This window comes from Trichosurus vulpecula, chromosome 4 (genome assembly GCF_011100635.1).
Source record: "Trichosurus vulpecula isolate mTriVul1 chromosome 4, mTriVul1.pri, whole genome shotgun sequence".
Classification (NCBI taxonomy): domain Eukaryota; kingdom Metazoa; phylum Chordata; class Mammalia; order Diprotodontia; family Phalangeridae; genus Trichosurus; species Trichosurus vulpecula.
This window is the reverse complement of record NC_050576.1, coordinates 35,749,076-35,763,025: the sequence shown is the minus strand read 5'-3', so window position 1 is coordinate 35,763,025 and position 13,950 is coordinate 35,749,076. Positions and strand designations below refer to the sequence as shown.

The 13,950-nt window shown below is 44.9% G+C and overlaps 1 protein-coding gene across 1 annotated transcript in view; it reads left to right on the top strand.

The window, feature by feature from the left end:
- Nucleotides 1-13,950, top strand: part of CFAP57 (cilia and flagella associated protein 57) — a 58,904-nt gene that overhangs the window by 25,538 nt on the left and 19,416 nt on the right. The window contains exons 10-12 of the mRNA XM_036757353.1: nt 6,033-6,245; nt 11,977-12,150; nt 12,976-13,137. Of these exons, the coding sequence (XP_036613248.1) occupies nt 6,033-6,245; nt 11,977-12,150; nt 12,976-13,137 (549 nt within the window). The remainder of the gene's footprint in view (nt 1-6,032; nt 6,246-11,976; nt 12,151-12,975; nt 13,138-13,950) is intronic.

Here is a 13,950-nt window from a genome sequence, read left to right as displayed (position 1 = left end):
CCCCCATTTATCCTGTCTACAACTTGTTTGTGTATATTTCTTTGCATATTGTCTCTCCTATTTGATTATGAATTCCTTTGGGGCAGGGACTGTCTTTTGCCTCTTTTTGTATCCCCAGTCCTTAATAGGCACTTAATAAATGTTTATCGACTGACTAACTGATCTCCTTTATCACAATGGCAAACACATTCAACATCCCTAGTTTTCCCTGTTTTACGCCTTACATGATATTGATGATAAGAGGTACACTGATTAAGGTTATCTTACTACCAGAGAATCTCACATCATTTTGATATATGTATGGGAGATGGCACATATTGTTGGAAGAGGGCCTTTAAGGCAATTTATCATTTTTTTAATAGTCAACAAACAAGCACAGTAGGGTCTTGTAGATCCTCTATGTCTTTTAGTTAGTTTCAATTAATTGTGGACTGGTAAAGATGCAATTTACTATGGAATATCCCCCAGTGCTCTACTGTATCATCCCCTCTGGGCACTTGCAGGTGGGGTCTCAAGATTCAAGGTACTCTTACAGGATCACACTAATAAACTATAGTTTACAGGCTCCCATCAGTGTGGTTACTTTTGATAGTCAGCCAGAGGACACAGTTGGCTCAAATCAAAGGTATTTACTGAGATGAAATCATAAGAAAGATAGAACACATCCACCACCACCCCCATAAGCCTGGGGTACACTCTACCACAAAAACACATGATATCAATGGTAAAAATGGGTGCACTCATAGAGCACCCTAATAGAGGCACACGGATAGGAAACACACGTGACCAGGGTAACTTGTGCTTCCAGCTCTACAAGGCCCTGATGTCCTTCTTCTTCTTGTGATGTTCTGACTTCACTCCTCGCTGTATGCAGTGTCTTTTCTGGGCAGGCCACTCAGTCGGTCTCCTGGGACCTGATCTCTGCAGCTCCACTTCCTGTGACAAAGACTAACTCTCTTTTGGCCCACAAAGCTCCTTCGGTCTTGTGCTTTGACTAACTGGGTCAGCTCCTTAGCAGGTACAGTGTCTCCCATTAGGCAAGGTACCTAGAGGACAAAAATTTCCTCCCTCAACAGAGGCAGGTTCAAGGGCTGGGTTCTTCCGTAATGGGCTCTCTTCTTGACTGCCAGAGTCCGCACACCTCAGAGCTCTCTCCTTCCTCTACAAATTCTCTAGGGAGTGTCTTGTTCTGTACATGGCCACTAGGCACATGCCCAAGCCTTTGGCCAGCCAAAGGTTAGCTGCTTTCTGATTGTATCAAGTTTGGTCACACATACACACACACAAATCAGTTCAAATGATATTATAAAGCAGCAGTCATCAAAAACATTTGGTACTAGTTAAAAACAGGAAAGTCAATCATTGGACTAGACAAGAGAATGAAGAAGCAGAAGTAATGGAACTCAATAACCCAGTGTTCAATAAATTCAAAACTATAAATTACCTTGGAAAAACTTCTTTTTTAATAAGAATCATTGAGAAAACTAGAAAGCAATCTGGCATAAATTAGGCTTAGACCAGCATCTCACAATGAATTAAATGAATATGGATCCTATTCAGCATATGTCGCCTGAATAGAAAAGATCATATCGTTAAAAAGTGAGGAAGATAAAAGTGGATATTGAAAACTAAAAGTAAATAAATAAATTTTTTTAAAAAGAGAGACAAGTACATCATATCCCTCTCACAGCTGTAGGGAAGAGATGTATTATTAACCAAGTAAGGAATGGAGTTGATTACAAAAGATAGATAATTCTGGCTTCATGTGTTAGGGAAGCTCTTGCATGAACAAAATTAAAGAATAGTGGTTGACTGGGCAAAAGTATTTGGATTAAATATCTCTGATAAGGGTTTAATATCCAAGACATATAGACAACTAACAGAAATACATAAGCCCAAAAGCCATTCTTCAATAGATAAATGGATTGTTCTCAAAAGGAGAGTTTCAAGCTATTGACAAGCACGCAAAAGAACGTTCCAATTCACTAAGAATAACAGAAATGCAGACCAAAACAGCTCTGAAGTTTCATCTCATCCCCAGCAAACCCGCGTAGAAACAGGTATGCCAGTGCATTGTTGGTGGAGCTGTGAATTGGTCTAATTCTGGAAAGCAATTTTTAATTATGTAAATAAAGTGATTAACATATCCATACCCTTTTCTGACCCAGAGATTCCACCACCAGGCATGTACTGAACGTACTAGGCATGTTCACTGCTAGGCAGATTGGGAGTGGTTCAGTAAACGGACATCATGAAATGATCAAATTTCCTTCCAGAATCCAAAATCATCTTTATTGAAAAAGGCCAAGAGTGTTTTTCAAGGAATCAGTATGGTGTATGAAATTTGGCCACCTGATATAATAAGTCGTATTTTTTAAAATACTGGAAAAAATTTAAAGCAAACATAAAGGAAAATAGTATTGATTCACATTATTTGGAACTTTCATAAAAGATTTGTTTTTTTTTAAAAAAAAAAAGGTCATTGACAAAAAGAAAGGCTCTATATACTCCAAAATGTGGTATTCTCTATGCTTATCAGGGAACCAGAAACCAAACAGATATTCAACAGATGGGAAATGGCTAAACCAGTTGTACATGAATGTAATAGAAGAAACAATGAATGTGATGAATACAGAGATGCATGGAAAGACCTACCTGGACTGATGCAAAGTGCAGTAAAGCAGAACCAGGAAAACAAAATCTGTAGTGACAACAATGGGCAGCTAGGTGGCACAGTTTTATAGAGCACTGAGCCTGGAATAAGGAAGATCTGAGTTCAAAATAGGCCTGACACTTGCTGTGTGACCCTGGTCAAGTCACTAACCTTGTTTGCCTCAGTTTCCTCATATGTAAAATGAGTTGAAGAACAAAATGGCAAACCACTCCGGTATCTTTGCCAAAAAAAACCCCAAATGTGGTCACAAAAGGTTGGACATGACTGAAATAACTGAACAACAAATCGACTACAGTGATGTAAATAGGAAGAAAATTTAACAATCCAAACCAAATCATGCAAAATTTAAAAAAAAAGATTGGCTCCAAAAAAGGCTTCACACTCAATCCATGGATGTGGACCATTGGATATGTCAGGGGTTTTTTGCTTTTTAAAACACACTGATTGGTTTTACAGATTTGTTTTTCTTTCTTTCTGTAGATTCTTGTCCAACTTCTATTCTCACACATTGAATCTCAGGATCCCAGAACAAGGCTACACCTCAGGCAATTGAGGGGCAGGGTGGTAAAGATGACCCTCTCAGGGTTCTCTAGGTCTCACAGAGGAGTTGGGAGGAATTCTCTAATTCCATTGACCCCAGCCCCAACTTAAGTGCTTCCTCCTGATATCGTCAGTTAAGAGTCATTTTAGTCAGCCATCCTTAAGTAGCTTTTAGGAAAGGGGGTACACTAAGATACAAAATATCCCACCCCAAAGTGTGCCACAAATATGTACAAAATCCATGACAAATGGGACTCAGGCTTAGAGAATCCATGTGGCAATGGGGTAAATCTCAGCTTCAGGTTGCTAGAAGTCCTTTTCTTCCCTTTATAAAATGCTTAGCATGGTGAGCCTGTGTCCAGTCTGTAATTGGCCTTCAGTGTAGACACTGCACCAGTTGCTGCTGTCCTTCTGGGACAATGCTGAAGCCTGATGAAAAGGACCCTAATGAAAAGAGAGGCAGCCCAGAATCCTCTGGTGCCATCAGAGCCTGCCAGTTCTCTGACTAAAGGCAGTAGGCTGAAGCCAAAGCCTCTCTTCCCTCCTCCTTCCCCAGTCCAGGTGGTCCTTCCTCAGAGGTTTGCTGAACACTTTCTCCTGCTCCACTTGCTGGAATGTCCCGATTCCAATCAACTCGATGCTTTTATACAAGACCCAGAGAGCCAAACAAAATCCCTCTGCCATTTGGAACAGATCACCCATCTAGCATCATTTCACTTCATCAAATGACTTGCAAGGACTTTTCAGACTTAGTTGAGACCTACGATTGATTGATTGATTGATTGATTGGGTATCATCACTTACTTGAAGTGGAGTGAGGTTGAATAAATGAATCCCACGCTTACAATTTTTTTTAAAGTACTTGTTTTAATGTAACAGTGACTACCCCAACCTTCACTGCCTAAGAGCCAGGTATATACAAGTCACCTCTCCTCCAGAATTCTCCAGTATGTATGCTTAAGGGGCTTGTGTTCTCCCAATTTTAGGGGTCCCCTGCACCCTAGTCCCATTCAACCACTTAACAGTCAGATCAGCTTTTGCCAAGGAACATTTACGTCAAAGGTGTAGCAAAAAGAAATATAAACATCCCCGCTAATGTCTGGGAGGCATAATCTTGGCTTACAATTGCCCCAAGTCTCTGGAGATTTTGAATTTGATTCATAGCTTCTCTCATTACCTGTACAGCATAGCACCGCAAGTTCGAAGTCCAAAACCCCCTTGGATTTGTATCACGGTAACCAGGCTTCTCATTGCTTCCCTGCCAGACTGGCAGCATCTGGTTCCATGTTCATCATGGTTCAAGATCCCCAATCCACAGACATCACTGACTATGTCTAGAACTGAAATGGATAAATAAAACAGACCAAAACCCCAAACGCGATTCTTGAGACCACAGGGCCTTAAAGGTTGGGCAGGGCCAAGGTAGCCCTATTCCCCCACATAGTTCAGTGCATGGTGCCCGTGCTGTGGGTAAACGGGACCTTTGCCCCATGGGCACTGCCAGGAAGAAAGTAAGACTCGCCCAGTCTGGTAGTTTGAAAGATGCAGCCTGTCCTGGCCATGCAGCCAATGGAAAGAGTCCACTCCCAACCTCATGTCTTCTCCCAGAAACAGATCCCTGGTGTCTCCCACATGGGTGCCTCCGTCTTATGTGATTTAGGCATGCACAACAAAAACTGCTGCACAAGGGATGACTTTCTGGGATTAAAAAGGACAGGGACTTAAGAGGAAATCCAGGCAAAGTTTAAAAAGTTATCAGTTAAAATATATTTGGGGGAAAGCTTGCATCTATAAACAAAAACAGTGCAAACACTTCTATACATTTTGTTTTAATATCTTAATGTCTCCTCGTCTTTGTCCCAGGCTTCGCTCTTCAGTAGTTTCATCAACTGGACTGGGGGAGGAGAGGAATCGGATGGTCAGAAGTCTAATCAACTCTACACACACACACAGGCACATGCACACACAAGCACTTTGAATACTCTCATTAAAGATGCCCCAGATGCATGTGTACTAAATATTTTCCATCAGTAGGAGAATAGATTCATAAGTTACTGGGTTTTTATGTTCCTTTGTTTGCTGTTCATTGATGAGGCCTGAGATTTCCCTCTTACACACACACTTTTGGTATCCCCCTTTCTTCATTCATGTTATGAATGAAGACCTCGGTGACCTCACAGTTCTCTCTACACTTGGCCTAGTCCAGCAACTTTGTTCCCTTTATTGCTTTCCCAAACTCCTCCACAAACACATATAGGACTGCACCATTCCCAGCCCTAGGGCAGTGATTTCTCTGTCTTTGATGGAGAAAAGAGCTGCCATATTGCAGAACTTTCTTCTGTTCATTGTCTCCCATCCATAAATGTCCTGGGGATGACTTTCCCTTAGGGAGTCTCATCCATTTGTTTTTCTCCTTTCTGTTTTCCTCACTGCTTCTCTCTGTTTGATGAGGCCATCTCCACCATCCATTGTCTTTGTCTGTATGATTTTACAGGGGAGTTTCCTTCCTAAACTGATGTTGCCCTTGGCTGCCATATCTCTACACTTGGCAGACAAGACAAGCATTTGCCAACTAAGACAGCTTTTAGGATCTTTTGATGTTTTCCTTACAGCAATTGGTTTACATCAGTTAGACTTGTATTTCCTTATGGGTATACAGGTTATATGTTCCAAAGAGCCTTTATAGGTAGACAGGGTCTCATTCTTTATTTTTTTCATACCCACCCCCCAGTGCCTTGTAGGGCTCAATAAATGTTGGTTAAACTGAATTTTCCAGGTCTGTACTACTTCCCCAGGGTTACTCTTTGCTCTCTTCTAGATCAAGTCAGTCGCATGGAATTTGGATGACAGCAAGCTGATTTCCTGTGGCACAGATGGTGCTGTGTATGAGTGGAACCTCTCCTCGGGGAAGAGAGAGACTGAGTGTGTGCTCAAATCCTGCAGCTACAACTGTGTGGGCATCTCTCCCGACTCTAAAATCATTTTTGCTGTTGGATCTGACCAGACCCTCAAGGAGATTGCGGACTCTTCGGTGAGCAAGACCATGACATTGGGAGAAGGCCTGGGGTAGAACCAAAGGAGCCGGATACCAGACATTCATGGTTGACTAGCTGGTTTTGTGGATGAAAATCCCAGATTAGAAATCTCTTCAGTGGGCTCCTGTGAATACATAGGGCACCCCAAATACATCCCAGATTAAACCTATACAGAATAGCACACCCTCTTGAACTATCCTCTCCCAACTCATGCTGGCAGGTTGGGACCCCAGAGGAGCAACTACTTGAAGGTTCAAGGTATTCTATGGCAAGGCTTCTTAAACTTTTTCCACTCGCGACCCCTTCAGTGCTTCTTAAACTATGGGTCTCGACCCTATGTGGGGTCACAACCCACAGTTTAAGAAGTGCTGCTCTATGGGGCTACATTCCTAAAAATTTAACTCATGAGCCCTCCCTCACCAATGTGTTTACCTTTACTAATTGGCCACATGACACAACTGACTCAAAGCAAATATATTTACTGAAATAGTGTAGCATGAAAAATAGAACAAATCATTCTCTCCATAGCCCTAGGGCACTCTCTTCCCACCCCACACAGCATCAGTAGGAAGAATGGACACACATATGGAGTATAAGAATAGAGAGATGCACGTGTAGGAAACTCACACCTCCAATGGCAGGAATACAATGTTCTTTTCCTTCTCATAGTGTCTTTGTGAGGTTCCCCCTGAGTGCAGTGTCTGCTGGGCAGGTCATTCAGCTGGGATTCCTGGCCATGTTCTTCTCCAAGCTCGATTCCTCCTTGCCAGGGCTGACTCTAAATTCACAAAGCTCCTCCAGTCCTGAGCCTGACTCGCAACACCTCCTCTATTATAAGAAAATGAACATTTATGAAGCACCTACTATGTACCAGGCACTGTGCTGAGTGCTTTCCAAATGTAATCTCACTTCATCCTCACAACAACTCTGAGAGAGAGGTGATAGAGAGATAGATGCTATTACTGTCCCCATTTTACAGTGGAGGAAGTTGAGGTAGACAGAGCTCTAATGACTTTCCCAAAGTCATATTACAACCAGTAAGTATCTGATGCTGGATTTGAACTCAGGTCTTCCTGACTCTGCACCACCGAGTTTCTTCTACTGGGCAATTAGTTCACCTGCAAGATAGCAGGATTGATGGGATGTAAAGAGGAGAGAGAAACCCCATGGCCCTCCATCCAAAACATGAGGAACAATTCTTTTTCAAGAGCTGGCCTCTTTTTCTATAGCAGCTCTGTTCTCTGATGCCAGGAGTCATCCTTTTCATAGCTGATCTTTGACTTGACTGATTCCTTAGAGCACATCTTTCTGTTTAAGGGCAATTAGGGGTATGGCCCATCCCTGAGCCAGTCAACAGCTAACTGCCTTCTACTTCCATCGAAGGGTGTGGGTGTTTGGGGTGCTCAGGGAGAACTAGCCCCTCTGGTGTGAGGACTTACCAAGCCTTTTTTAAGGCTGCTCGTCCACCTGTAGTCTTCACCTGCTACCCAGCTCTCACCTGCAGCTCCAAGAAACTCTAGCATGCGCAGCAGCCACAACCCAGTAAAAACCATCTTGGCAGATGGGTTAAATCAGGTTGAGGGTAACTGACAGACCTCACACCTACTGGTGAATTAGGGCCGTATGTACCCCAAGCATGTGAAGACTTCCCCCAGCAAAATGGAAAGATGAGAACATTTTGTTTCGATGGACCACAAAGGTGGCAGAAGCAGGTGATCCACTGTATCCAGAGCACTTGTCAGTCATCTTGACTTTTGTCTTTTCACCGGGCTCCAGTGACTGGAAGAGAGAGTGAGGCTGATGATTTCGCGCAACTCAGCCTCACTTAAATCCAATTTATGCTCAAGTCAAAAGGCATCATCACTTGTACCATTTTACTATTTCACTATTTTATTATTTTACTATTCAATGATTTTTACAATTTTATCATTTTATTTTATTATTCAACTATTTTACCGCTTTATTATTTGTTATTTTACTTTGTTACTATTTTACTATCTTACTGTTTTACCTACCTCAAAGTCCTGTGGCAACGGGCTAGTGATGAAGCGGCAGGTGCAGATACACTGGGAGCTGTAGTCACAAGCCCTGGGAGGCAGCCCAGGCCATGGGGTCATCTTCTCACTGGACTGAAGCAGCACTGGGATTTGGCAGCACCTTGGGTGTCTGAGCAGCCTTTTAAGGACTGCATTGCTCACTTCCTGGCATAAGGAAGGGGCTAGAAAAGATGCCCTAAAACTTGTCTGCTTCATTTAACCCTGGCCTGCTAACTTCAGAAGATGGAGATCTCAGCCTCCCACCAAAACACAAAAACTTTTGTGAAGATAATTCCAATCACCATTGGTACATGGAGTGTTCACACATTTATGGACAACACTAACTGAAAGACAAACAGCTCTTATTTCAAGAGAACTTGGCAGGTAGCACATAGAAATAGCAGCCCCAAGTTAAACAAATCTGGCAAATGAAGGTCACTTTACTGAAGTCAGAGCTAGATACACAATTTTCTGAAGTGGCCACAGTGATGGGAGCACCATGAGGCTGATCTAGTCAACAAGCTTGTATGCCCACCGAAAGGAGTGAACAACGGGCTCATGGCAATGTCATTGCCACTTGCAGAAAAGTACCACGCCACCATGATCAGTGCGCATATCACCACCATGACAAGCCCTGAGGAGGTCAAGGAAAAATGTCATAAAGACCTGGAGACCCTCATCATCAGTGCGCTGAAAGAGGACTATAATCCTGGGTGACTAACACCAGAGTAGGCACAGACTACCAGACATGGTAGGGAGTCTTTGGGAGGAATGGAGTCAGAACCAGCGACAGCAACAGCAGTGGTCACTTACTATCAAAGACTTGTGAATTTCATGACCTTATCATCGCCAACACTGTCTTCCATTTACCCAAATGCAACAAAATTTAATGGATGTACCCTCGCAACAAACATTAACATTTAACAGACTATGTCATTGTAAGAAGAGACAGACAAGATGTGAGAGTGATGACGATGCAGCCATGCAGCTGATCGTAGACTTATCCTCTCCAAGCTAAACATTTACTAAAAAGATTCTTGCCAGAGTCCTCAATCAGCTGATCCTTCACTTGAAGGATGGTCAACTACCTGAGACCCAGTGTGGCTTCAGAAATGGCTGAGGAACAGTCAACATGGTGTTTGCTGGCTGACAGCTCCAGGAGAAATGCCAGGAACAGAGCAGAGGCAGTGTACAATGTTTGTCAGTCTAACCAAGGCCATTAATATTTTTCTTCCATTCAAAGATAAACTAAGAGATTTTTAGCAATTAAGCACATGTGAATATGCATAATTCAAAACAATTTTAAACTATCTTGACACACTATTACATTTTTTATACAGTCAAGAGGGGGTAGGAAACAAATACTGCAGAAATACTTAGGTGTAGCTATACATTTTGAAGGCCATTAATATTCTCAGTCACAAGGGAAGATCATGGCAAAATTTGGTTGTTCAGACAAGTTTATCAGTGTTGTATACCAGTTTCATGACGGCATGCTTGCCCAGGTTCTAGATCAGGGCTGTCCAACCATAGGTTTTTATTGAAACAATAGACAATACATTTTGATTTGCCATTTTAGTGAGAGCTCCGCAGTAGCTCGGCTTCATTTACTAAAGCATTTATGTAAATGTCTGTGCTTGTAGGCCACCGCATAAATTGCACTGCAGGCCACCTGTGGTGGGGACTGCATTTTGAACAGCCCTGTTCTAGATAATGGACAGGGCTCTTGTGCTTTGCCAGTCACCAGTGGAAGGAAACAGGACAGTGCGCGTGCTCCCGTGGTTTTTTAGCATCATGTTTTCTGCAGTGTTATCAGAAGCCTTCACTGAGCACAAAAAATGACATCAAGGTCAAGTGCTGACTGACAGTAAGTTATTGAACTTGGAAAGGCTACAAGCCAAGACTGCAGATGATTGCGCACTCAGTGCAGCCTCTGAAGCTGAGATGCAACAAAGTACGAATTGATTCTCTGCCACTTGTGCTAATTTTGGCCTGACAAGTAACAATAAGAAAACATAAGTTCTCCACCAGCCAGCAGCCCACCAGTCATACATGGAACCATTGGTAACAGCAAATGGAGACATTTTGAATGCTGTGGATAAGTTCACTGATCTTGGCAGTTTACTTTCCACGGATGTCCACATAGATGATAAGGTGGACACGTGCATTGCCACAGCTAGCTCAGTGTTTGGGAGGCTCCAGGGGAAAGTGTGGGAGAGAAGAGGTATTAGACTGCCCACCAAGCTGAAGGTCTATACAACCATTGTGCTGATCTTGTTGTTTGCCTATGAAGCCTGGGCAGTCTAGCAGCGCCATGCCGGGAAACTGAAGGGCTTCTACTTGAATTGTCTTAGGAAGATTCTGAATATCACCTGGCAAGATAAGGACCCCTGAGGTTCTCTCTCCAGCTACACTGCCAAACATTCAAACTCTGCCACAGAGAGCACCGCTCTGACAGGCTGGATACGTCGCTCAAACGCCTGCTCCTGCCGCCTTCGTGGCCATTGGAACAAATTGTTCTCATCCTCCCATTCCACTGGGGGAGGTCTTCACATGCTTGGGGTAGACACCTCCCTAACTCACCACCAGGTATGAGGCCTGTCAGTTATCATCAACCTGGTTTAGAATGCAAATGCAACCAGGAAGATGGTCCCTGCCCTCAAGGACCTTACCTTCTAATAGAGAAAACAGCACATCAAAAAAAAAAATTGAAAGGAGTGTGGGCATGGAGGGAGAAATGAAGGTTCCCCAGCCCAAGGACACAGGCTAGAAAGCATTGGCAGGAAGTCAGGGGTACACCGTGGAAAGGAATGAAGAGCTGGTTGGTCGGGGCCTCCCCCTTAAAACAGAGGTTCTGGGAGGAACCAGCCAATCAGAGAGAGGGCCCACAGAGGTGGAGGGCATTTCCAGTGTGGGAAGCCAAGAGCTGGGGTGAACTTGCAGGGCAGAGAGGTTTCTGGAGGCATTTGTAGAGAAAGTCCAGGAATAGAGTCAGGAGGGCAGCCTAGAGACGATGACGGTGCCTTCAACAGTCATTGGAAAGTTGAGAAGAGGGCTTGGGGGGAAAGATGAAGAGGTCAGTTCTGGACACGTTGAGTTTGAGATGACCATGGGACATCCAGTTTGAGCTATCCAGTAGGCAATTAGTGGCACAGGACTGGGGCCGGTCAGATAGATGGATAGATATGAAATTCATCTGCTCAGAGACGGAAATTGAATCCTTGGAAGCTGATGAAGTCACCAAGTGAGAGGTGTGGAGAGGAGACAAGAGGGCCCAGGCCAGAGCCTTGGGGTCACCCACAGTTAGGAAGCCAGCCACGGAGGCCAAGGAGCCATCACGCAGGTGGGGAAGGCAGCAGACAGTTGATGTATCTTCTCTCTAGAACAGTTTTCGGACTCCTCTTTCTCCTTCCTTTGCCACCTGACTTCAGTGTCGCTGAGCAGGCATTTATCACACACTGGCTAGAATGGGGAGGAGGGACCCGAGATTTGGTGGGTAATGCCTTCCCTCTAGGATTTGTGTCTTGTGTTGGCCACAGTTACCTGGCCGAGGGCAGAACTGGTGCCAGCAGGAGGAGGAGTCTGGCTCTGGTGTGGATGGGCTGCAGCAGACGTACATCTGGGGACAGATGCTCCTACAGTGGGATGCCCCCACAGGCTCAGCCACTGAGCAGGGCTCTCTGCATCCCAGGTGCTTCGGGAAGTGTCTGCCTTTGATGTCACCTACACAGCACTAGTCATCTCCCACTCAGGGCGCATGGTGTTTGTCGGCACCTCAATGGGCACCATCCGATCCATGAAGTACCCCCTGCCCTTGCACAAGGAATTCAATGAGTACCAGGCACATGCTGGGCCTGTCACAAAGGTAAGAGGGGCCTTCCTGCTGTCCCCTCCTGGACACTCCCATATCTCACTGGCCTGCTTCCCATGAAGAGAGGCTCAGGTGGTAGAGATTTAAACAATTGTTCAGGTGTCTTTTAATGCCAAAGAAATGGTAAGAGGCTTCAAAAGACTCATGGCTGTCTTCCCTTCTGACCACCATAAGACAGCCGGAAAACAAGACACCTGAGCCCTAATGCGACAGCACATGGCCTCTCAGAGTGCAGGGAGTGACTCATAAGGTGCCAACCCTAATGGGATGGCCCCAGCTCTCAAGCTGGGCCTAAAGACTCCCTCATGGGACAGCTCTGTCTCTCATGGTGGGGTTAGAGCTGTCCTGATGGGATGGCAGGGCTTGAGGGTGCACAGCCAGGGGAAGGTGGAAATGATTAGTGACTACCTGTTCCTTAGGACTGATGTGCTGCATTTCCCTATGGGCAACCATGGGCATGAGCTGATGAGCTGCTGCTGCTGCTCCTGCCCTGTCCCCTTCCTTTAGAGCTGACCAGCCCCAAGGGAAGCCTACTGGACAGTCAGTCTGGGGTGGCCATACATACTTGGGAATGCTTTTCTTTCTGGCTTCCAAAGAGGATATTCCCTTGTTTAGAGATAAGAAGCTGAAGAAGGCCACTGAGAGCCCTGTCCCCCTCCCCCCTTCCTTAATTGGTGCTCTGGACAGGACTTCCCTTGTCATTCAAAGGTCAGGGTATGTCCCGTTTTTCTAGGAGATTTAAGGCAGGACATGGCTGAGAAGTGTGGCCTCCACTTGCCCTTGATCCACCTGCCTTCTTCATGCCCAATCCTTCCTTAGATGGCCATTACATTTGATGACCAATTCCTGCTGACCGGTGCTGAGGATGGCTGTCTCATAACTTGGAAAGTCTACGATAAGGATGGCCGGGGTGTCAAGAGGGAACGGGAAGTGGGCTTTGCTGAGGAGGTGCTGGTCACTAAGACAGACATGGAAGAGAAGGTAAGGGCTGGGGCTCGGCTCTTCTCTGTTTGTCCCATGTGCACACTCCTGGCCAATTCCTGGGGGGTAGAGGTTGAACATGATCATGAGCCCTCTGCAGGAGGACCTGGGAGCATTCCTAGGAGCTAGGATTTCATTGGCATGAGGATTCCCACTGCAGTCTCCTTGTTGGAGAGTGCATAGCCTCACAAATTGGCCAGAGGCAGCACAGCCCCCTCAGTGGGTGCTGGTGTACCCAAACAGGCAGGGGTATCCTGGAACCAGACTGACTGGCTTGGGAGAACTGGTGGTTCAATGGTTAGTGTGAGCATTTATACCAAAGCTAGATTTAATAAAGTGACATATATGTATCTATATATGTATCTGTCTGTGTGTATATATATTTGTACACACACATATGTACATACACATGATACATGTAGTATTGTAGAAATATATGTGTATGTATATAAACTGTCAGGAAGAGCCTGAGTGCCTTCTCTGAAATTTCTAAGATCCCCGGGTGCCAGAGAGAAGTGGAAATTTAGGAAGTTAAACATGTTCTGTGTAAAGGCAGCATCAAAAGGTCATGTTACACCGTAGTGAGGCTTTTAAAACAAAGAGCGTGGGCTGCTGAGCCACCATGGAGAGACTCACCATGGATAAGGAGACTGCCATAAACAGGGGATCCCACCCCATCCTGGGCATCCAGGGCTCCGAGTTGGCTGCTTTTGAACTGCCACTGAAGCCACAGGCACATAGACAGTGAGCATACCAGGAGAGGCACAGCAGGAAAGGAAGGCAGGGCCATACCTGGACATGGGCTGGGCAGGA